We start from the raw sequence: 22,687 nt of genomic DNA, 5'->3' as shown, positions 1-22,687 counted from the left end.
GTTTGTTTTTTTTTGTTTTTTTAAATTACAGGTTCTTCAACAGGCAGCCTGCAGGCCAACAATCACCAGTGGTAATCAGGGGTTCAAATGGGATTAATAATGTGTTGACAGTGTTTGTGGCATACATAGCATTTAGAGAAAATATATTATTTAAAGAAACAACCAACTTACATTTAGCTGTAAAAGAAAGTGTGTAGGCATTTTATGCATACAATGGCTGCAATTAGACTAAAGTTATTAGACTTAACTGATGACATAAAATGTATTTATTTATTTACTGTTTTGAATTAGACTGTGATTTGTAAAATATACACATTGTTAAAAATCACTTTTGTGACATTGATGACATGGGTAAGCGAATGTACCAGGCACATTTAGATAACCCACACGCAGTTTAACCCTGCATGTTAACTGTGGATGCATTACCCAGGTCGATGAGGATGGCATGTTGCTGTGAGGTGAGTTGTTTCAGCAGCTCTTTGTATGGAGTGTGATTAGAAGGGGGCCGGGAAGGGACTGTCTGTGTGAGCCGGTACTGTTCGGCGAGAAACTTCCAGATCTCTCCTCTGTGCTGCCTTGGGACACCTGCCAGACAATGATAAAGGAAGGAGAGGGTGATAAGGACAAACGTGGGACAGAACACTACCATGTTGAGTGAAACGCGTCAGCCATGTCCAAAGGGATTTCTACCCTTCTTGAGTTATTAACTATTTGTACATGCCTGTAGAACTTAGTAACATAAGTTGTCTCAATCATAACTTCAATCTACTAATATCTCGAGCATCGTTCAATCACTGTTTGCCCGCTTCTTGCATGTAAAATTACTCTCAGCTTCCTCTCAGATGGATTATCCAGCTTGTATCCCTAATTCACCACGTTCTCAGACTGCTATTTGTTATATGGTGACCTTTCTGTGTGTAAATACGTGTGTTGGACTCGTTGTTCGAGGCCGTGTGCACAGTAGATAACCTTCCTGTCCACGGTGCAGAACATGCTGATACTAGAAAATGGACAGAACAAAAAGGCCTGATGATTAGAGACACGCACCAGAGATAAAAATGTCAAAGGAAATAGACACCGAGTTCACTGTGCGCAAAAACAGTGAGTAGAATGCCTCATGGAATTCAGTCACCTTGCTTTTGCCACATTTTAAAAAAACAGTTATGAAAATAAGTTAGTTTTTGGAGCTTTGTGCGTTAAGGTTTGGTCAATATTTGCAAATCTCTGCTGATTTTAAGAAGAATAAACATTTACAGGAGGAACTGATATAGAGTATGTGTTTGTAGAGCCAAGTATGTACCTTGTGCAACTGCAGTATGTATGGTCTCGGCGTCAAATTTGACCTTTGCCCTCCCAGGAGTTCCTAGCATTTTCTCCCACACCAGCGTGACCTCCTTCAGACACGGAGTGATTTCTTCATAATCCAACTTCAGGCGCTTGTTCTGCAGATCGGTCTCTGATGCTACAAACACAAACACACAAACAACACATGTGAGAAAAAGCAACAACACTGTGCGTTTGCTGGTGGAGCTGAGGTGTTAGGACTCGGTTTCTGAGAACTATTTGAGCTCATCATCTCATCATTATGTGCGCTGCTCAAAACTCTCGAAATTATGCGCTATCGATTTCAGTTTGGTTTTGCGTATTAAAATGAGTCTCACATAGCACCCGTGCACTTTCATAAATTACTAATCCTGACTTTCGTTCGCTCTTTGTTGTGGCAAAGTGATGAGCAGAAACATGCAGCTGCACTGCATTAATACACTTCTCTGCAAAGGTCATAAGATACAGGTGATAGTGAGTGAAAAAAAAGAAAAGTTGCTTGATGACTCTACAGGTTCTTTAAGGAAAGTGTCCCATTTACATGGCATTCAGAGTGCAATTTACTCTACTGTGGTTAACCATGCTGATTATAGAAACTTTACTGTCACTAGATCTGCTTCTATGGGTGTTTTCTTTGCAACCCCTTCAAAGGAACATAAGACCACAGCTGTCTGTCTGACCCTCTGCAACATCCTGTAGCTGGAATTCTCAAGTGTTGCTCTAAGCTATGAAAGACACGGCTCTTGTTTACGACCCACAGTCAAAAAATACCCCGAGGATTTTCACATGGAGACACACATGTTCTAATTACCAATAACTGGAGACTTACATAATTGCAACATCCCCTTGATTTATGAAACTTTTTTGTTTGTCTTTTTTAGTTCGACGTAAAGGAAAACCTCCCACTGGACTTTCAGGTTAGTACAGTTTACAAACCCCACAAACTGAATTCCGTTGCAACATGTTGACACCAGTGATCAAAGAAGGTGAGGGCACACCCAGCACCCCTCATCTGTTCCTCTCTCTATGACAACACCCTTCCTCTCTCCCTCCCCAAATCTCTTAGCCCAAAACCCATGTCTTCTCTCTTTTTTCTTCTCAGTCAATCCCATGTCTGTATAGTCCCACCACCCCCCCTCCCTCTTCCCCTGTGGACGCCCCCACCCTTTCCGTTCAAATGTGGTGTCCACCCAGTGACCAGCTGCAGCTTGGCTGCGCTCGGAGAGTGATATCATCATTACAGGAGGACAGAGACAGAGACAGGAGGCCACCCATCGCAGCCGGCACTGCAAAGGACTCTAGGAAAATAAGGTGTAAGAGGAAAAAAGGCTGAATGAATATTTAAAAAAAAAAGAAAAAAAGAAAAAGACTAGCAACACAATTTTATTTAACAAACTAAGAAATGTAATTTTAGGGCTGCTTCAAACTCACAAAATAAACGGTCTAAGGAAAAAAAAAACTGAAAAAAAGCTGTATGAATACCTTTTATGGGACATAAATCAGAAATGTAGAGAAATGACCTGGAAGGCATAATCTAGAATAATGGGAAAAAACTTGGACGGAGCAGATAGCTGACACACCCATAGTAAGAATAGATGCTGAGGCTGTGGCTATGCCGTCTGTCTTATCATCTGTTCAGAGCAAGCAGTGTCTCGTCACTCAGGAGCGGCACACTGGCAGGAGCCCAGCTAGTGCTCCTTCTCTTTCCTCTGTCTAGCCTTCTCCTTGTCTCCTACTTTCTTTTCTTTCTCTTTCACTGCCGCCGGAAAACTCCACCCTTGATAAAACACAACAGGATAGGATAACCCACCCTGGAGCTGACAAAGATACGCACACATGGATGGACATGCACGCGCGTGTTTTCATAGTTGACCCACAAACCAGGCGGCAGCGAGAGAGATAAACTCATAGAATGGAGGATACGGAGTCGGGCTCCACCCTGACAAATAACGGACAGAAAGGTGGAGTGCACGCTGTTGGAGACTAAAACACAATAAAGCTACAGAGCGCCAAGAAAGCCGCCACACGCTGGCAATGTTTGGATTGGTGTGTGTGTGTGTGTGTGTGTGTCTGTAGTGTGATCAGAGTGTCTGCGTGGGGCAGAATTGTGAGGCTGTGGTCCCAACTGTATTTTCTTACATCAATATTGACCTTCATTCGTTAATTTAGCACCATGTGCTTGTCAATTTATGGTTCATAAATAGAGGCAGAGGTATGACACATGGCTAGATGGGTGTAGATATGAGCCAACTGGGTCAGGAAAAAGGTGGTGCACTTGGCACACCCTTAGATGTGCCTACCAGGAAGCACTTTTGGGCGCGTGCACACACACACACGCAATAACGTGTTATATAACTTGATCATTTGTGGTTTGTGTTTTTAAATAAAGAAAAGTAGGTGTATACTCAATTTGCAAAGCTTTACGAGCATACATTTGGAAAGGCGTGTTGCCAGTGTCTTAAACAAAGACTCGTCCTACTTTTTAGTTTCCAGAGAAACCAACTCATCGTGTAGTCAATGACTACCGATGAGCCAAGTGAAACAAACAGTACCTGCATGTTATCATGTAGACGGAGCGAATTCAGACAGAGCTGCAGTAATATTTAATACACCTCAAAATGTTAGAGTTAAGGGCTAATAAAACACACTTTTTCACAGCAATAAAGCACCATTTGGCTCATCCAGTTTTTCTAATTTGTGTGCATTTCGTTTTGATGTGTACATCTCAGATTCAGGCAAACATTGAAGTTTTTTCTCCACCTCAACAGGATGCTTGAGTAGCTGCTGCGTAGATTACGGGCTGAACACCACAACACTGTGAAATGCGATGGCAAAGTTTGATTATATGTCTCACTGTAGAGAAGTTTATTTTAACTTCTCTGTTTAGGGTTATTTTTTAAGAGTTGTTACTTGTATATATGAATAAATCTCAAAAGTCAGTGTGGGCTCATTGTGTGTATCTGTTTTTTAAAAAAAAAAAAAAAAAATCCATTTATCCATCCAGCTCACCTTGTAGCTTCTGGTTCTCTCTCTCCATCCTCTGCAGGAGAATCTGCTGCAGGATGGCCTTCTTCCAGAGATCCCTCAGCTCCTCTTTGGTTCTCTTCGTCTTCTCTTCAGGCACCGGTCTCATTGCCGAGTCCCCAGATCCTCCACCCACAATCTGGGCCACAACCTGACAGGCATCAGACCCATCTTAAAGACATTTAAAAGATTATCATATTAGTTTACATTAGATTATGTTGCAAAAGATGTTTACTGTAGCAAATGTAAAAAAAAGATCTTAATTTAGATTGAGAAATGTATCTTTAAAACAGTTTTGTTGAGCAAAAAAAGCAATAAACACTCAAACCAAGTCATTTCAATTTAAAATGAAACAATCACAAATATCTTCTGGAGTTAGAAGCTTATTAATAAAACCATTTATGAGCAGCACATTCACATTCTTTCATCTGGACTAGGAGATAACACGCCGTTTAAGAACTGCGGGCCTTCCAATTAGATTCAGACCCACAGTTCTGGGTTTGTGTGTTAGATGTGTTGTGATTCTTTCACCATCAGCAATGACAATAAGCAAGAAATTTACATTTCATTTACATTTGTTCAACACTTTACTTTGTTTACAGGTATGAACAAAACTTTTGTTCATACCTGACAGAGGCGAGTGTCAACTTCTTCTTACTTTCAAACGGGTTGGTATAAAAAGGAACAAAATCATTGTCTCTAAAAAATTCAAGTAGCCTTCCAGACCCCTCTCTCTCTCTTCTTTCTCTCTCTTTCGGTGAACCTCACGGACACTCATGCAAAACAACAAGAAAATGCTAAACATAGATATATTTGACACAGTTGGGTGCAACACACAACAGTACAAAAAAAAAAAAAAAAGTGTTTGTGTGACTCCACCTCAAAGTACAGGGTGGATCCCAAACCTCAAAATACCCTGTGTTGTTTAGAGGAACGACATACCAACTATCCAGATCGCACTTCTCTTTCAGTTCGCGGGAATATCACGATTGAGCCTGATCACTAAAATACACACGCACACACATACCTTAGCCTAACTTAGGCATGTAAATCTGATGCTTATCTTGTCAAAGACTTTTCTGAGGAAAAACAAAAACATGTAAAGGTCACCCATTCAATACTACAAAAAACACTCACGCACATCACAATGACGGGCTTTGTGTAAAATGAGTCTTATATTTGTGGAGTGATCATCTGTTTCTAAGACATGCTGAAACCAGCCGAGTCACCACACAAATTTATGGCTCTTCAGTTATAAAAGAGGTGAAGACAAAGCAAACTCATGGCTGACACACACAGAAAGACACAAAAACACACACACACACACACAACACACACACACGCACAACTCTCTTAACAGATTCATGTTTTTTACTAGAGAGAGACAACTGCTGCAGTTTCAGCAGAAGACTGGTGACAATTTGTCTTTAGGTGAAAAAATGTCAAACTTTCAAACTGCAATACTTGATGACATTAATTATCCGCCTACTTACCCCAACTAACACTATAGTACTGCATATTTCTCATAATAACATAAAAACTAACACACACACTCTGGCACAAAGTGGCACAATCCACTCCCTGTGCAAACAACCTGGTCAGAACCAGGTTGCAGTGCGCGCACACACACACACACACACACACACACACACACACACACACACACACACCATGCAAAGTGGGTCAACAAGGCTGGCGCTTTCCTCTGGCGCTGTCTATGTGTGGACTGTCAACATGACCTTGAGACACACTGCCACTTCCAGCAAAACACACACACACCACACCCATGACCTCATGCATCTACGCACACACATAAATACACACCCAACAAGTTTAGCACTGGATTCAGCCAGCACAAAGCCCATCACATTGACTTGTTAAAAAAAAAAAAAAAGCCGTTTTTCCCTTCACTTGCTTGCAGTTGAGCGTCAAAGTAAACTTTGGCTGCACATTTCATTAACTGAAACATTTAACATGCTTCAATTACAGGGCAAATTCATGCAGAAAGACAGACTTCACCAGTCTCTGATTTTATGAAATACAATATCCACCCAGCAGACTCCAGTTGGGTGTGTGCATGAGTCAACATAATAATAGGAAAACTACATAATGTTACTTACTCCTGAGAAGAATACCACCTTTGTGAGGATTTAAATATTGCTGAAGTTGCACCAGGGAGGTATTATTTAACTGTATGGAAATCTTTGTAGCTGTAATGTGCCGTTAAAGCCACAAAGCGTAACATTGGGAAAATGTGATCTTTGGCACCCCCCAGTGGTTAGATCTTGAGGGCCTCTTAGTTAACATTTTAATAATTTGTCTAGACAAAACAACCAACAGGCATTCTAGTTAACAACACATTATGTGCTGCACATACATGTCCAAACAACATGGGAGTGTAGGACACCGTTAGTGGAAACTAGTGAAACTAGTTATTCTCAATGAGTTTTAGAAAAGTAGCAATTTAGCAATTAGCTGATGAAGGAGTCAGTGGACATAAAAACATAATAATGTTACTGAAAGAAACAGTGTACACCCTGTTAGTCCAAGTCTTCCAATAACACAAAATAAACACTGACAAAGTACAGAAAACACTTCTTTTTATAAATAAAATGCACTGTGTGAGAAAACGGTTTTATATCAGCACACATGGATCATGCTTCTTTCCTGCTCGGTGCTTACTGGCATTACAGTGTGAGAAGCTCAACTATCTCAACTGTCAACACTTCTTCTGTCCTGAGTGCACTGTACATATAATTATGACACAGAATCCAAAGACTTGCAAGCACTAGCATGATTAAGACATGTCCACAAGCTGAAATACAGGCATTTTTATGTCAACATATGTTGTGATTGATATTTCAAAGTTATCTGAAGTCAAAGCAACTGTTCACTACCCAAAGTTATACAGTTTTCTACTTGTAACCATCATACCTTGACGGTATTTGACAAGAGCTGTCATTTCCCAGGCAACAATTACTTCTGTTTGCTCAAGGTTTTCAAGCTTTTAGGTAAATCTTCATTTTCAAGCATTCAAATAATCAACCAGCAGCATTAGACAGTGAAGGAATTTATACTGCAGTAACACAAAATTAACACTCCACCAGAATAATCATCTAGTGCAGCTGTCCCCAATCCCCGGTCCACAGACTGGTACCTGTCCGTGAGTCATTTAGTACTGTTGAGGCTTGGGTGTGAAATTTATGGTTTTCAGAGTTTTTATTGGTTTTAGCGGGTTTTTTTTTTTTTTTTTTTTAATCGTTTTTATCGTTGACTCGGTTTTCTGGGTCTGTTCCCTTGTGTTATGAATGAATCGTCTTTTTTTGGTACCGGTTTTATTTTGTTGTATTTGTTCACGACACCTTAAAGGCCGGTCATTGAAAATATTGTCAGACAAAAACCAGTCTGTGGCGCAAAAAAGGTTGGGGACCGCTGATCTAGTGCCAATACTGGATTTGTAAAAAAACAAACAAAAAAACAAAAACAAAACAAATAAAAGGCACATGAATATATTCACCTTACATTTTAGAAAGTATCACTTCAACATCAAGAAAGAGGTTCCTGGGTACTATTTGCTCAGTTTACTGATCAATTTACTGATGATATCAAAGGTCTGGGGCTTTGCCAACAACTGTTAGTATAATCAATTCATTACAGCCCTACATAACAACAAATATAACTGTGATTAACTAAATATAATATAAATATATGTTTAATGCATGACCTCTGTAGATTAAAAAAAATATATTAATAATAAAGAAGTAATAAAAAGTATACTGCTTCCCCAAAATGGAGGAGATGAGAAATTAAAACTGTTATGATAAACAGATAGGGAGTTACGTTTAAGTTATGAATCTCTGCCTTCAACTCTTCTGAGAGTTCTTAGCATAAAACTAAATGAAAGAGTGACACACAGTGGAAATGCTTTGTGTCTGCACCGCAGGAGCAGATTTAATAACAGTGTAGTAACAGCAGTGGCGGTCCTAGCCTGTTTGGCGCCCTGGGCGAACACTCCCTCTGGCGCCCCCCCCCCCCCACACACACACACAAACACACACACAAAACATATTAAGGATTGTACATTAACATAAAACTGTTGTACACACACACACACGAAGAGAGAGAGAGTATGCATAGTATGCAAACGGCTACCAAACAGCCATCATAATTCGTCATACAATGAGAACAGGACAAATCAACAATTGACAATGACTAATTAATATTAAAATCTGTAACATAATGTATTGTTTGGAGTTTAGTCTGTTACTGTTACTACTTTTACCATTTCTTCTTAGAGCAACTGTAACCCACATCATTTCCTTAGGGATTAATAAAGTATTCTGATTCTGATTGTTTCAGGATGACCTGCCATTATCCAATCACACATCTGCTTACCTGTATCTTTTGCTCGTTTCTCCTCCTCTTCTTTTCTCTTTTTTCTAAACTGATGGCTTTGAACTTTTCTTGTCCATCTTCCATTGGTTTTAATGTTGCACTCCAGTATGAACACAAATCCCCCAACCCGAGGATCAGCACAACATAACCTAACAGGCCTACACCTTAGTTCACAGAATCACTTTGTCTAAGGTTTATTTCTGAGATTTCACACAACCCTGGATTCAAATCATGAATACATAATGGGCTTGGATTTACAACATTATAAATGAAATGTGCTCTATTTGGAAGCAGCCAGCCCCCTCCCCTTTCGACGGGTTGTGTGTGAGACTTTAAATCATCAAACTGTAAATTTTAAATTGTTATTGATCCCTTTACGTCGAGTCCTAAAGTGTATGTTTATTTTCTTACTCTTCTTATATTTATTGTTTGTTTCCTTGCACTGCTGTAACTGGAGCCTCGTCGTCTCGTCTCTCTATAAACTGGACTGTATGTAGCGGAGATGACAATAAAGGTTACTTTGACTTCAGCAGCGAGCAGGCGCACCGAGGGCTCTCGCGCTCACTTTTCGTGTATAGAATTTGGAAAAAACATCGGTGCAAATTATAAGTCTGTATCAGGATGTCTGGTGTTTTCGTGTTTGTTGGTTTGTTTTTATTTTGTTTTATTGCGAGTTGGTTATTAGACGCTGCTCCAGCCGGTCAGAGAATCCCCCGCCGCCCCGCCCTCTGGTCTCTGCGCCGCAAGCAGCAGGCGCACCTCGCAAACGAAGGGCGCCCTTACTCCCAGCAAATGGGCGATAGAAAACCGATCGGTGCCTGTGCCATTCCCAATATGCGCTTTCTGACGTCGGGGCAGCATGAGTACGAGCATTTATTTATTTTTCGCCGATGCCCGTGATGCCGCCCCCCACCACGATGCCGCCCCGGGCAACTGCCCGTGTCGCCCGTATCTAAAACCGCGACTGAGTAACAGCTTACTGAAGCAGCGCAGTCTCAATTTTGCATATGTGCATATGAGCTTCCTGTTTAGACTCTGCTTGCAAAAACTTTAGAGGAGTATTAAAATGAATAACATGTGATTTACTAAGGTATGCAGTACGCAAGGTACTTCAATTGAGTTAGGTTTAATAGGAGACAATTTATCTACAAATGTTCATGTTCCTGTGACAGTTTCTCCTATGAATGTTGTGCATCTGAAATGGCAGGTGGAGAGGTTAAGAATGCGAGTGCATAACTGGGAACAGAGAATGTTAAGCCAAAGCTTTGACCCTGTTTTTTTTTTTGTCATATGTTTTGTCATTTCTACACAAAACTTGTCCTTTATCTTTACTCAGCAGTGAGCACACACACAAAGTTTGACTTTTAGTGTGCTAAAAGTCTTGCTCTAGTAACACACACTTGTACCACTCTCCAGCAATTTCATTTACAGCAGAAAAACCTTTTGTAAAGACTTTACTCACTCCCTCATCAGTTCTGCTCATTTTCAGCCTGGTAATTTACAATTGCTAGAATGCATTGGTCATTACATGAAGTGGCTGTGTCATGTTTATATAAATCAGCATACTGTTAGTTGACCACCCACATAATTTTCTACTCCATCAGCGCATTTGTTAGCCTCATGCTAATTTGTCATGCTTAAGAAACCTGGGCTTTAGCAAAGCAAAACACGTACACACACTCTTTATGGAGTGTGTTTTCACTTTCAGCTTTGCAAGCCGATGTCAGCTTTTCTGTTCTCAGCTTAGAAGTGGATCCAAAGTTAAAATTTACATTAGCCATTAGACAGACTAATATACCAAAGATAAACAGGAATACAACTAATTTCACACAAGAATTGCTTTTTAGAGCATGATGAAAACACAGCATGTTGGGGTTATCTACAGTCTCAAGAACAATGACGGGTCCAGCATGAAGTGAATTATGTCTTTAACCATGATTTCAAAAGTTTTAAGTGTGTGTGGGTGTCCCTTACCGATGGAGTCTGTGCCTTTCTGAGGTGTAGCGACCCGCAAGAAGATCTGCTGCCTCCACGAGTGGCGGTGGCTGCGCTGAGGGCTTTCCCCGACCCCACCAGCTGCACTTGGTGTGGAAAGCGCCACTACATCACTGACAGCACAAACACCCAAATACAGAGATGTAGTTACAGATGTGCCCTGATAAACAGTCAATAGATAGATAGAACCTACTTTTTACACATACATGTATGCATGCACGTGCATGTACACATATCAAAACCACTTCAAAGACTGTATGAAACCAGAAGAACAGATTATGACTTTGCTATTACCAACAGATATTTACAGACTTTTGGTACGAGTGTGTTTGTACCTGTTCTTTGGGTCAGGACAATCATTCTCTTGGACAGTGGCCAGAAATGGAAATTTCAGAAAATTAGGGACAGATGAGGAGGAGTGGAGACGAGCACGGAGACCACCCAGAGGACTGAGATGGAGGTGGCGATAAACAGAAGGCAAAAACAAATGAAAGAACAATTGTGGAATCGCATCCTAACAGAGACATGCAGATGTAATTCCATCGATATCACCAAAAGCATGATGACATTTTCTGCTGAGGTGGAAAAAGCTGAAAACAGCCAGGTGATTATAAATGAGGGATGAATTTAGCATGTCTCTGTCTGAATGGCGAACTACAGAAAAATACAGAACACAAGACTACAGGAAGGTATGAAAAGTTAGTACGAGAGCATTTAAAAACACAAAGAAAAACATTAGTTAAACTAAAAAACAGATTCTCACCTTCTTTTACTGAGCCGGGCTCCAGAAGAAGGTGAGGAAGGAGGATGAAGGAGGAGAGAAGAGTGGGACGAAGGACAAGGAAGGGCAGGAGGAAGAGCAGAGTTGCATGGGACGTGTCTGAGAGTCAGTGCGAGTGCAGGGAGAATGAGAGGAAGTAAAGAATATAATGTGCAATGACAAATGTATTTAAACAGAAGGAGAGTTTCAGAGTAACCGGTATAGAGTTAGGAGAAAAACATGTGACTATATGTGCATATGCATCATATAAACAAGATTTTTGTCAAGCATAAAACTACAGAATATTGTGTTTTTATCTCTATATGGTCTATATGAGTAAAATGAGTTTGATCAACCCATTTGCATTTGATAGCAATCATTTAGAACATGTTTTTACCAAACTCTGCAAAATGTTAGAAACATGTAGATTTAAAAAAAAAAAAAAAAAAAACAGAGAAAAAGGTTTGCAGAAGGCTGAGATAGAGAGCAAGTAAAGCCAACATCCAGGGAGAGGAATGATGCAGTAATCCACGTACAAGTTTCACTTTCTTTTGACACACATATGCTCACTGAAAACTCAAACATGACAAAAATCCTCTTAACACGTTTGGAAAAAGATGATACTGCTTGCTCCTCATTGTCATAGACTTAATGAACCACAGTATTAAACGACAACACACACACACAGCTTCATTACTACTTGACAAATACCACATAGTTTCATTATCTTTTTCTCAAAGTGACAAAGCGATGCGTACCCTCCAAACTGGCTTTGCAACCCTTATTCTGGGAACTGAGGTAAGCTGATACAGGGTGTTAGACCACAAGGTAAAAATACTATCACTATCAACTTTTTTAGCTATAAAAAATGTCTAACTTAAATAAAATACTAAAACCAATCCTTTTCTAAATTTCTCATAGCAGCGAGTTCCTTTACACACAAGACATTGTACGCATCTTGAAGACACAAATAATCATACTATATTTGTCTGTTATTAATAAGTGGCACTATATTTCTCTTTTATATGTTCCATTATGTTTTGATATCTTATAATATTCATTAATTTTCCTTATTATTACAGTCAACTGTATGAAAGCACAAAGTAAAATTTAACAAATACTATCCAAATAAAAATTCTACTAGTCTATCTGTAAACACACACACAGAGACACTCACATGCTCCACTCACTTGCTCTGGTGGGGAGTGTCCGTGCTGACGGAGTAGTGTCGCACAAGCTTGTGCTTGGCAGCTGCAGTGTGGTCCTGTGGTGGGTGAATTAGTATGTGCTCCGGTGAGTATTCGGCTGAGGGGGTGGTAGGGTGGCTGAAAGTGCTGGCCCGGCGGCGGAAGCCCTGTGGCTGAGCATCCCCGGATAAAGAGGAGGAAGAGTGTGACAGTGGCAGAGAAGTGTCAATGTGCTTCAGGTCTCCTGTTGAGTTGTGGCACCTGAAGATAATAAAAAGGAAAGGAATAAAAATTCATGAACACAATCATTTCTACACAAGTCTAAGTTTATGATATGCACCACATCGTGAGAGAAAGCTTAATGTGAGTTTAAATTTAATCCAATGTACCGCTGAGCAGTGAGTATACAGTGGGTACAGAAAGTATTCAGACCCCCTTACATTTTACACTCTTTGTTTTATTGCAGACTTTTGCTAAAAATCATTTAAGTTAATTTCTTTCCAACAGCACCCCATATTGACTTGAACAAGTTCTCACCTTTAAAGCACTGAGTAACCCGAGATATGAGGTAGCCTTTGCATATAGGAGCGTTTACCTGAGAGGGCTGGTTGATCGCTGATGAGCAGGTAAAGGATCATCTGAACAGGGCTGATCCTGGCTGCTGTTGACAGTACAAATAGATGAGCTGCTCTCACTTCTCTCGCTGTTCTCCCTTTGAGCTCTGGCCTTGCTGCTTCCCTGCCATTAACAAACACACGTGTGTTAAACACATGGTTTTTACCTGTGAGCAAAGATCACAAACCAAGACACACAACCTTCCCAACCAATTTCCCAGTGCTTTACTCTATATGTAAAGACTAAAAACTGCTAAAAATAAATATTATAAATATGAACTCTCTCATCCTAATGGGCTGCTTTTTTTCTGTTACACTGCAAAAACAATGAATAAAATAATGAAAATATATTAATACAGGTTTGCATAATCTATACTTTCAGCTTTATTTCAGCCCCGAACTGTTCACTACACGTTATCTACACGTTATGTGTAAACTGAGCCCCTTTGTCAGTAGATATTTGCTGTGCTTGTTTTCACTCCAAGTCCTAAGCTATTTTTATCTTATCTTCATGTGTTCTACTGAGCTTTTTATCTAAGTGAGAGGGATGGCAAGCAATTAGTCTGATAGTTTATAGCTCCTCATTTAATTAAAAAAAATATCCAAAGCCTGAAACTGAAAATCAAAAACCTACCTATGAATTAATATCAATGTACAGCCACGATTTATTTTAATTTATATAAAATAACAGCACTTCTTGCATGTGGAAAAGCTAAGCTAAATGACTACAACGGTGTAGCACTCTTTGGGAGTGTGGGAGTGGGAATTGTTAGGTACCCACTGTTTTGCACTTATTAAACACCTACACATAAACATGGGAAGCACACACATGGAGAAATTATAACAACTGTATTTGCTTCTTAACAGAAACAGCACTGTTACCTTCCAGATCCCCTCCAGGGACTCAGTGAGAGAGCGCTTGGCTCGGCTCTTGAACTCCTCGAGTCGCTGCCGGCTGCTACTCTGCTGCTGTGCCTCCACAGGTGGAGCGACATCCTCACACATCTACATATACATGGAGACAGGAAAAGACACAGAAAGCAACAGTGAGCGAGAGGTAGGGAGATCCTCAGAGGCATGCAATGACGGTATGTCAGAAAAAGCGAATTTTGTCTTTCCTTAGAGGATCAGTCTTTCATAGCAATAATGACAATAGAGAGGAAATGTAGGACTTAAGAGTGTGTTCTGCTACAGAAGTGCACATGTATTTCATAGGGGTGTCCAGTAGGTACCTGTTTGCTCTCTGTGTGCTGATGGGTCTTCTGTCTCTCTTCATACAGATTCCTCAAAGAAGCCATTATCAACTCATTCTCTTCCTGATCACTCTTAGGACGAGCCCTCTGGACAAACAGACAGATTAATCAATATATTTGATGAGTTTTTGTATATATTATATATACTTATTATATATAAATGATGGAAATATATAAAAATTGTGTTTTTTGTTTTCTGTTCTCATTTCTCATAATAATTTTATGAGAAATGGAAACGTTTCAACTGGAAAAAAAAAGAAAAATCTAAAATTGATCACAAGTCTGTTTAAGCTGGTAAGTTTCAGAGAACTCATCTGCAGAAGTTTACATTTGGAAAATAATTTTTACACCAGGTTCCCAAAAAATGGTGAAATTGAGGTACGTTAACACCTACAGTACAGTGAGCTAATAAAGACATGCTTAGCTCTGTTGGGTTGCAGTTTTACTACACCACCAGCAGATGTTAGCTAAGTCACACAGCACAATGTATCTGCATTATTACTCTGGCAGTTTCCTTTTAAGGTGCCTGCCCTTCCAATAAATACCATCAGCAGACCCCATTAAAAGTACTCAAGCCCATTACTGAAAACAAAACAAAAAGATAAGCAAGGTGAAGAGAGAAAAAAACATTGTAAAGGCAAAACTTAGAAATGAGGTGGCAGAAAATTTTTTATTATCTGTGAAGAAAGAAAAATGTATCTCTGTGAATCCCCCTCAAAAAAACTTGTGAATCCACATTCATTTATCCACGATGAACTTCGATGACCTTGCTTACTAGGAAGTTTTCATGTTACAACCACCTGAAGGGAAATGTAAAAATTTACACCGCGCCCTTCAGGTCCACAGATACAACAGGCTCATTACCATAGTGTTTTCAAAGACTGAAGCTTGATCATCATTGTCCAAAGTGGCCAAATGTTTTTGAAGCTCCAGTTTAGTTTTAGATGGGTGTAGACCTGAAAATAAAGAAAATACAGAATATAAACACACTACAAGCAACCCTAGTCTCACTAGAGATTTGTTATACAGCAGCTTAGACAGTCCTAAAAGCCTAAATGTAAAGAGTTGTACACATTTATGTGTGATATCTACAACATAGAGACACCACTTATAGCTTTAAGGACATCTTCTTACCTTCTATGCTCTCACAAAGCCTGTGGAGCTGCTGCATCGGGCAGCTGTCACACTGCTGGCTCTGAGTCTTTGCATTTTGCTGCAGGGCGGCCACAGAGAACGCTTGCTTCAAAGTCAGCATGATCTCGTCCACCTTAGAAGAGTGAAATAAAATTATTTATTGCCCTCTACAAGCTTCAGCATTTTTAGGCAAATACCAAATAAATATTAGGATGTATGTCTTTTCCCCCCTACACTGTTATTGTAAGAGCAATAAATGCTTCATAATAAGTGTTAACTCCTAAATTCTTGGTTTGTGAAACCAGTTTTGTTCAGTTTGTTTAATTTTAATAGCCAAATCCCCAGAGAGCATCTGATTTGCTCCTTTTCTATCCCCAACACCAGAACATCTCCCTTTGAGTGTACAAGGTCTTTAACAACACTAAAGGGAAATCTAACTCTGCAAACAGGAAAGCAGAACCACTGCACATCTGGAATCAAAACTCCAACTCCATATGGGAATAGACATTATGTAATGTTCATTTTACAACCTGTTAAAATGAACTCTGGCAGCTGATGTTTAACAGAACAAGTGTCTGATTCTTTCAAGTAATACAGTATACTCACAGCGCAGAGCTAGCTATCATACAGTAGCTTTTTTTTCCAAACCAAAATTGAGTACTTGGCACACTATGAGTCAGTGGAGCCCAGATGCACTGAGTCATAGGTCCTATGATTTACAGATATATTTAATCTGAAGTGACAGAAAAAAAGAAAACATTTGTAAGAAATTTCACCCTCCTGCCTTCTGGCATTTCATTTTAAATCCAAGGCAAACTTATTGGCTCTTAAATGAAGTAGGCTGATCAAATCGAAACACTGACAGGGAGGGACTGATATAAAAAAAAAATATCAATGGGTAAAATTCTCCTTTTCAGCACACATTCAAAATTGAAAAAAAAATGTAGCTGCACCACCTCTGTTGTAAAAACTCAACAGCTGGCGATAATAACACAAAATGACACTGCGCTAGTGTCCAAAATCTTAAGTGTGACTCAGTTATTTGGAGTCTGTTACATGGGAATATTGAATGAACGGTGTCTGGACACAAGCAAGAATCCTTATCAACTTCATGTCTCACCAGTGATTCATCTGTACACTGGAAGACATAACACACGAAGTGGCAGTTTCCCCCTTCCACGGTCTCCCTGCAAATGAAGCCGAAGTGATCCACATGACGAATACCCTGGAAACAGACAAACAGTGGGTTTAAAAAAAAAATAAAATCATAATCATAGTCACGCTTGAATAGTAGTAGGACTGTAGCGATCATACCTGTGAGCAGAAAGAGATTTCTTTGAAGCTCTTCTCTATTGCAACTTTCTTAGTGTCTGGACTAACCAAGAAGATCTGAGATCTGCCCACCTAAAACACAAAAAACACAAAGAAAATACAGTTAATGCATGTGTGTTTATGACCTTACTAGCTTTCTTTCTGTAGTGTGTGACAACTGTGGTGTGGCAGTGACTACAGTTATAAATCTTACTGACAGAACTACTTAACAGAAGTTATATACAGTGTTTCCTTAATTAGTGTCCAGGGCCTACATTTAGTTAAACGCAGAAGGAAACACAGAATGCCTGTGTTTTCACAGGCTTTTATTAGAGGCCGCAAATCACTCTGCTTACTGGATTAAATACTACACAACATTTTTTGTCTGTTGCAAATTATTTAAAAGGGGTAGTGAATAATTATGAACCAATATCAATATAAATGTCAGACTTAGCCAAAAGCCTACTATTCATCTGTAGTCCTTGGTGGGTCAGACAAAAACAAAATAAGAAAAATAACACCATCATACTATACAACAATACAGCCCTGACAATAAATATATATAAACTTACAACATGAAGTACAATAAGATAACACAGAAAAACAAATAAATATGAATGCATATAGAATTAAATATAACACATATGTTAATATGTGTTATATTTAATGTATCTGATTAGTGAGTTACAGAATTATGTCTCTTTTTGTGAATAAGAGCGACACAACAAACTACACAATACAAATTATGACTGCCTTACTTTGCAGTGTATGTGACTTCTTTAGGAAGGAGTAAGAAAATGAATGAAAAGGAAACCAAAGTCGCTTTTTTCTTCTTCTTTTCATCCAGTATGACACAAACATGAGATAAAATGAATGACTGTCGTTCACAAAGACCTTTTTCATTCCCAAACTGTCATCCAAATCAGGCCATAATTAGGCTTATACCATGTAGACTGAACCCGCCATCGCTAATCATACACGAAGGTTGATAAAACAACACAGAAACAGCCATAAAGTGTGAAAGCAGACATTTCATTTAATTTTTTTAAAGAGGTTTTTATTGGGAAACTTCAGTCTGCCTATGTAACAGTCCTTTTGTTATTTTTTCCCGAGCCTATATGTAGACAACGGCCTTTATCTACATCTACCACAACCCCGACCATTATCAGTTTTGAAATTCTCTGAACACAGCTATTCCCCTCCCTGCAGCATCCCTTTCAATATGCCTTTCTGTATCAAATATTAATAACAGAATTAGAGCCTTTTGAGAGGAATGAAGATATTTGATCTGTGTCTCTATAACTGAAGCAAAAGAGAGAGGCGATGATCGCACTGGGATGAGGCTACTCTGGCAGTAACAGGATGTATAGTTAGTGTTAATAATGTGTCTGTATCTGCTGAGCAGAGCAGGACACTGACCTGTGACTATTTCCTGTCTGTAAAACAAACAGGAAAATTCCTGTTGGCAAGAGACCACTGAGGTCATGAAAAAGTCAATTAGGGAGACTCATTTTGAGCAGCAGTCAGCATTTGTTATTGCTGAGTCATTATATTTTTGTCTATATATTTGTTTTCTTCTCTGCCTTTTTGGCCTCGAGCAACTGTGGATAAGGGGCTTTATTTTTTAATCTCGAACAGCAATTTATTGCACTACTAACATACTTTGTATTCTTATGAGTATGAATGTTCTTTGGAAAAAGTTTTACAATCAAACTTCCTGTGGATTCAATCAATTTTGGTACATTAATTTAAAATGGTATGCATTATGGGTGATAAATTCAACAAAGATAATGTGACCATGTTTTGTTTTTGTTTTTTTTAACTCAACGTTGAATCTGTAGTCAGGTATTTAAATCTGTTCAGAAAGCCAGAAATGTCTTAATTGTTCTCACAATCAACACTATGCATCTTTCAGTCAACATATAGTGATAAGAGGGTAGCGCCCTGAATACGTCGGCAGTCTATCAAAGCTCCGACACAGAGGGACAGACAACTATTCATGCTCACATTCAGACCTACAGTGAATTGAGAATCACTAGTTAACCCAACAAGCATGCATTCGAACTGTGGAAGGAAGGCAAAAAGCACCCAAGCAAGCCCCATCAAGCACATGGAAAACATGCCAACTATTAGGACTGTGCCATATCATTCATGGTAATACCGTTATAAAATTTTACTTGACATAAAAGTGTCATATAATGGTTTGTGTGCAAGCCTTCAATGGCAGTTTAGCACCTAAAAAGGGGAACTACTTCAACAATCTTGAACAAAGAGCAATACTTTGCAAAATATGCAAGAAATCTGTTCCTGCTACAGGTGGAAACAAACTTGTTCCACCACTTGAAGCAAAAAGCACACAATCAAGTATAACCAGGCTGAAGAGGAGATACTAGCAGCTGGCGATGTGTGACCCAAATTCAACAAAATGAGTCAAGCATGTATTGCTAGATACACTCGCTAGTTACAGGAACAAATGCTGCAAATTACTGATGTGGTCACATGGTGGCACCTTGTTTGAGTGTGTCATCAATAACAGCATCTCAGTGGAAAAGAAGGATGGAAGGATTACAACCACTACGCCACCGTGTTGACCTCTAATTGCATTGTCATGCAATATTTATATAAGTAGCATTATAATACTAAAAATTATGCTTACAAGTCGTTAATAGAGAACAAACAGATGTTTGGAGCATCCCAAAGAGAACTCAGAACACGCCTTCAATTTTGTGTGTGTGTGTGTGTGTGTGCGCGCACGCACGCCTTTTCACCCACCATAAACAACATGGTCCTATTCTCCTTCAGGCTGGTGGGCTGCACATCAGCGGACCGCGTCTGAGGATCGGTAGTGTTGCTGTTAGAAATCTCTGGTGAGAGACCATTCTCATCCAGGGCCTGTAGGCAGGGAAAGCTGGGGTCTCGCTTGAACAGAATTGGGCGTTTCCCAGTGGTTGGGCTCTCTGCTGCACCGTTACTAACAGCGCCACTCCCCAGTCCATTGGATTGGAAGGTTAATGCCCTCTTCAGCCCACCCACCAATCCCCCATCATTTGCCCCTTTATCAGCTGTCCCTGAGCCACGCAGCTGGCTGAACTTCTCGATGCACTCGTCAATCAGGGCAGGAGGGGCTTTCTTGTGAGCAACACTAACACGGCCGCAGTATAATACCTCGAACTTTTTGGCAAACGCTGTCGGAGACACAGCAGCGGCGGGTGCCATGGAGGTGGTTGTAGTAGAGAGAGAGGAAATCCACGTTTCAGAGGAATCGCTGCCTCCAGAACCCGTGGAAGCCTTGTTGGAAACGGTGGTGATGTCATTGTTGCGTGCCGAGCTTTTGCCAGCCTGCCTCAATGTACTGATGATCTCAGGAACCTGGAAAGATAACGAGAACATCATTAGAAATACTGTAAGGACTCATTATGTAATTGTAAGGCATTTAGCTAGAAAACCTATTTTTAGACTAATTGCATCAACAGAGACTGAGGAAGAAAACCGAGCTCTTAGTGTCACATTACATCCATTTGAGCCTAAGCAAAGACAAACAACTTTGAAAAAAAGCCTAACTGAAAATGCACAGCTAACTTTATGCTTGGCTGCCCATAAATAATCAAATCTTTCGAAAAGTAAACATTTAATCATGCATTTAATCTCTCTTCAATCCCAACCAGCCAAGTGGGGAATTTATTTAAAATCATCAACATTGCCAGCTATACTGTATGTTTATATGTTTACAGCAACACAAATGACTGACATTCAAACAGAAGTATTTCCAAAACAACATTACAAATTTGAACCTGTACACTGTAAAAATACTTTTACTTTTTTTAATGTATCCATAAAAGTGCAGTACAATAATCTTCACATTTCATCGAACAACAAAACTGCCCGTGTCTTTAGGAAAATATAGCCTGTTGACTATGTGCAAACAATGCAATTCAGTACTATGTTTAAGTTTCAGATCTTCAAAGTTAATGTTAAGTAATGCTTTTTTTTTGGGGGGGGGCTACTTGTGTAAAATAAATTTCATTTGTTCACATGCTTTGACCTGGTGTGGTCCTTTGTTTGTGGACTCCAAAGTCATCACATACATGTTTGAACGTTTGAGTAAAATGTATTTTACACCGATCTTACACTGATACGAATCCTGCTGAGCTCAGACATTTGATATAGCTACTACTATTCGACTGCAATGCGTGCGGACATACTTACTTGTCGTTTTCTTTTGAAAGAATATTTATAACACTACTAATAAAACCCCATGAGGTGCAACAGTAAACATTTCACAGGGAATAACTCATCACTGAGACCTTTACTCTTGTGTGAGTTCAAGCACTACCATCAAGTCCACTGCCAGAGCAATTTTGTCTTCTAATAATACTTTTTGAACCCTTCATCCATATAAATTCATTCAGGGTCACAGAGTGACTGGATCCTACCTCAGCTGTATATAGCTGAAGCCTGCCTACAGGACAACAGGTGGGATACACCGTGGACAGATTACCAGGGGTGACCTATCGCAGGGCTAACACAGAGAGATAGAAAATAATCCATATTTATGGCCAATTTAGAATAACCAATTTACTGAACATTCATGTCTTTGGAGTGTAGAAGGCAGCCAAAGTAGGCCAGCCAGCCAGCCTATTAGCTGACAGTGCCAACCACTGCATCGACGTGACACTTAATGTTTTAGTTTAAACTTCCCTTATTATTTCTAAAGTGGTGATTTCACTGAGTCGTCCCACTGTTCACGCATTCAGGTTGCACGTCCACAAACAGGTGGCTGCCTACAGTAGCAACAGCGGATAAACTAAAATAAACACATAAGGCGTACTCCAAAGAACAAATTTCCATCCATCAATGTAGATGCCACACCTCACTATGAGCTAACCTGCCAAATGGTGTGAAGAGTATTTTGAGACCCCTGAATAAAGCAGCCCTTGTGTTGTCTTCTGGTGGTGAAAAAAATGCCAAATTGGGACCTCAAAGCAGGCTTTGTACTCCTGTCCCCTTTTGATTCACCTATTTCTTTTCTTTCTGAATCTTCTCGAGTTTCCTCTCTTGCCCTATAAACTGTACCACTGTATTGAGAGCTTATGGTAGGTACAATTTCAATCCAAATTTTTACTGGAAAAAGTCATTTGCTATTCCTCCATATAACTACACAGGATAACAGAGACAGAAAAGAAAAGGTGGCAAAGAAAAAAAAAGGAGCAAAAACTCCAATGCTACAAAACATATTATACACTCACAAGCTCACACAACAGAGCAATGAAGAGCACTCCTAGGTGTTATGATAACTTAGACATTATGTTTCAATTTAAGGCAAAATGTTTTAGGTTATCTGTTGTTTGGCCTTGTTGTGCTGAACATTTCAGAAAAAAGTTGCATATTTAAATAAGTAGCAAGAATAAAGAGCTCAAAAGTGTCCATCTAAGACATATTTCTGGCAACCTCGCAATTGCAGTTTAATACTCACTCTTTCCCTGGCTCCTCTTAGCTGTGTTAGACTTAGATTACCTCTTAAGGGAAATATCTGTCTCTCAAGTTCAGTTAAGCTCACTAGCTGTGTCCGTTTGGACCGGTTAGAGCTCTGAGGGTTGAGAGGGGACAGTTGAGAACAAATGAACTGTAACTGGGTTCTTTCCCCACACAAAAGCCCTTTTCTATAGCTACACTCTCCACATTAACACAAGG

General features: G+C 39.7%; 1 protein-coding gene across 1 annotated transcript in view; it reads right to left on the bottom strand.

The window, feature by feature from the left end:
• tbc1d1 (TBC1 (tre-2/USP6, BUB2, cdc16) domain family, member 1) overlaps positions 1 to 22,687 on the bottom strand; it is a 47,367-nt gene that overhangs the window by 10,615 nt on the left and 14,065 nt on the right. Inside the window, exons 3-17 of the mRNA XM_085162681.1 lie at positions 19,769 to 20,365; positions 17,000 to 17,089; positions 16,806 to 16,910; positions 15,686 to 15,818; positions 15,416 to 15,507; positions 14,531 to 14,638; positions 14,181 to 14,303; positions 13,280 to 13,422; positions 12,688 to 12,945; positions 11,501 to 11,617; positions 11,073 to 11,186; positions 10,717 to 10,850; positions 4,333 to 4,518; positions 1,301 to 1,462; positions 427 to 585 (exon numbers count right to left, since the gene is read on the bottom strand). Of these exons, the coding sequence (XP_085018807.1) occupies positions 427 to 585; positions 1,301 to 1,462; positions 4,333 to 4,518; positions 10,717 to 10,850; positions 11,073 to 11,186; positions 11,501 to 11,617; positions 12,688 to 12,945; positions 13,280 to 13,422; positions 14,181 to 14,303; positions 14,531 to 14,638; positions 15,416 to 15,507; positions 15,686 to 15,818; positions 16,806 to 16,910; positions 17,000 to 17,089; positions 19,769 to 20,365 (2,521 nt within the window). The remainder of the gene's footprint in view (positions 1 to 426; positions 586 to 1,300; positions 1,463 to 4,332; positions 4,519 to 10,716; positions 10,851 to 11,072; positions 11,187 to 11,500; positions 11,618 to 12,687; positions 12,946 to 13,279; positions 13,423 to 14,180; positions 14,304 to 14,530; positions 14,639 to 15,415; positions 15,508 to 15,685; positions 15,819 to 16,805; positions 16,911 to 16,999; positions 17,090 to 19,768; positions 20,366 to 22,687) is intronic.

Source organism: Neolamprologus multifasciatus, chromosome 6, assembly GCF_963576455.1.
Source record: "Neolamprologus multifasciatus chromosome 6, fNeoMul1.2, whole genome shotgun sequence".
In the NCBI taxonomy this organism is placed as follows: domain Eukaryota; kingdom Metazoa; phylum Chordata; class Actinopteri; order Cichliformes; family Cichlidae; genus Neolamprologus; species Neolamprologus multifasciatus.
Note: the sequence above shows the minus strand (reverse complement) of the source record. Positions and strands in the feature narration are given on the sequence as shown.